The sequence below is a fragment of the Hyposmocoma kahamanoa genome, unplaced genomic scaffold (assembly GCF_003589595.1).
Source record: "Hyposmocoma kahamanoa isolate Upper Pololo Valley unplaced genomic scaffold, ASM358959v1 66, whole genome shotgun sequence".
NCBI lineage: Eukaryota > Metazoa > Arthropoda > Insecta > Lepidoptera > Cosmopterigidae > Hyposmocoma > Hyposmocoma kahamanoa.
Window position 1 is genome coordinate 22,610,091 of NW_020653854.1, and position 1,535 is coordinate 22,611,625.

Here is a 1,535-nt window from a genome sequence, read left to right on the forward strand (position 1 = left end):
GAAAATGTGGAATAAAATTTTTGATTAATTAAATTACTAAAACAACTAAGATTTTCAGTGTCAGTATAGTTTATTATCAATATACTAATTGCCAATTCGAATGCCTAGTAAAATGCTTAACTACTTCATTATGTTTTGAATTGTTTAAAGTGACTTACAAGATTTTTGACTGGTCACAAATCAGACTAGGTGCCTTACTGGGTTTTAAGGTTTCGAAATCTCTGATAAATTGTAGAATTTTGAAATGGTCTTTCACCACAATTAGGTGAGCACTGCCTAAGGAGTAATGTTTTATTAAAAAAATATTTTTACAAAATCCCTTAGTAGGTAATGCACTGACGCAGCCTTGTAGGTGAAACACATTTATATAACAACTACCCACACACATTCCTTTATTTACTTACCTAAATTAACAACTTTGATTGCTCTCATGAGCTTATCTGACCCTGACAAATCCTCAGCAGCTTTCTTGGAGCAGTGATACTTAATATACGGCCAACAACCAGTCCTCAGTATGTGGTAGTTGGAGCTTCCCACTTTCCAGTTGAAATTCGACATGCCACGCTGGTCATTTCTAACGCTACTGTACTACAACAAAATAGTACGTTTTTATCATTCCTTCGCCCGTTTTCGCGCCAAAATGAGGTTTTAATACGTAGTCATTACGAGACTTTCACGTAACCTAAAAATCGTTTTGCAGAATGTAAATACTCTCTTAGTGGAAGGAAGCTTAATTGAGTTCTTGTGAAATTTAAAACTATAAAAATAACCAAATGTTTCAGTTTTCATAAATAATACCTTTACAAAATATGAAGTCCAAGGCGGTTCTTTGCACTGTTTCAAGTACGCTGTTAGAACTTCAGAGGCGGTTGGTTTTGTTCTCAATATAAAAAGACTGCTAAGTGCAGCCTTAGTTCGCGACAGTGTTTTCATTGTCTTAACTGTATTTCATACGAAGTTTTCAAAAAGTAATCACAAATCACAATCCACATTGCGTAACCATGATAAAAACATAAAAACATAAAAACAGCTGTTTGTTTGTTTTTTTTTAATATTAGTGGCTTTGCCTTCACATTTAGCCAATGAAAGGATTTTGAAAGAAGGATTACAGATTATATCTACTACAGATTATATTAGAAAGTGGGTAACTATCGTATATCAGCATACATATTAAAGTTTGGTATTACACTGATAGCCAGAAGTTCGGATATGAAAGTATCGGGGTCAATTGAGAGGCAGGAGAAGAAGATAAGATTTAGATCCCCATAGGCCCCGCACAAAAACTACTTAAAAGACTAGCCCCGCATGAGCATGCAGGGTCGAAAAGTAGTATCTCTTATTAGTTTGTGGTCGGGAACAATTTTGAGTGTTGGTTGTGTGTTGGTTGAACTCTTCTCTTTGTATATATTTTTTTAATTTATTGGTTTTAGAAACAAGGCCATCAACCTTAAAGAAAATATAAAAATGACAATATAACCAAGTACTCTTTGATAAGCTAACAAAAGACTTAATTATCTAATTCAAATAAAAATCAA

General features: G+C 33.6%; 1 protein-coding gene across 1 annotated transcript; it reads right to left on the bottom strand.

Moving 5' to 3' along the window:
- Positions 1 to 219: 219 nt before the first annotated feature.
- On the bottom strand, positions 220 to 991 carry LOC113231983 (uncharacterized protein C15orf61). The gene is made up of 2 exons (XM_026466597.1): positions 799 to 991; positions 220 to 588 (listed from the first exon to the last, which is right to left on the bottom strand). The coding sequence occupies exons 1-2, from the start codon at positions 931 to 933 to the stop codon at positions 397 to 399; spliced, it is 327 nt and encodes a 108-aa protein (XP_026322382.1). The 5' UTR covers positions 934 to 991; the 3' UTR covers positions 220 to 396.
- Between the last annotated feature and the right edge of the window lie 544 nt (positions 992 to 1,535).

What these genes read in the sequence shown, in the direction of transcription:
- LOC113231983 (XM_026466597.1), bottom strand. Translation starts at nt 933, where the DNA reads ATGAAAACACTGTCGCGAACTAAGGCTGCACTTAGCAGTCTTTTTATA. An exon ending in GGACTTCATATTTTGTAAAG is followed by an intron (nt 589 to 798) that starts GTATTATTTATG and finishes ATTTTGTTGTAG; the next exon opens with TACAGTAGCGTTAGAAATGA.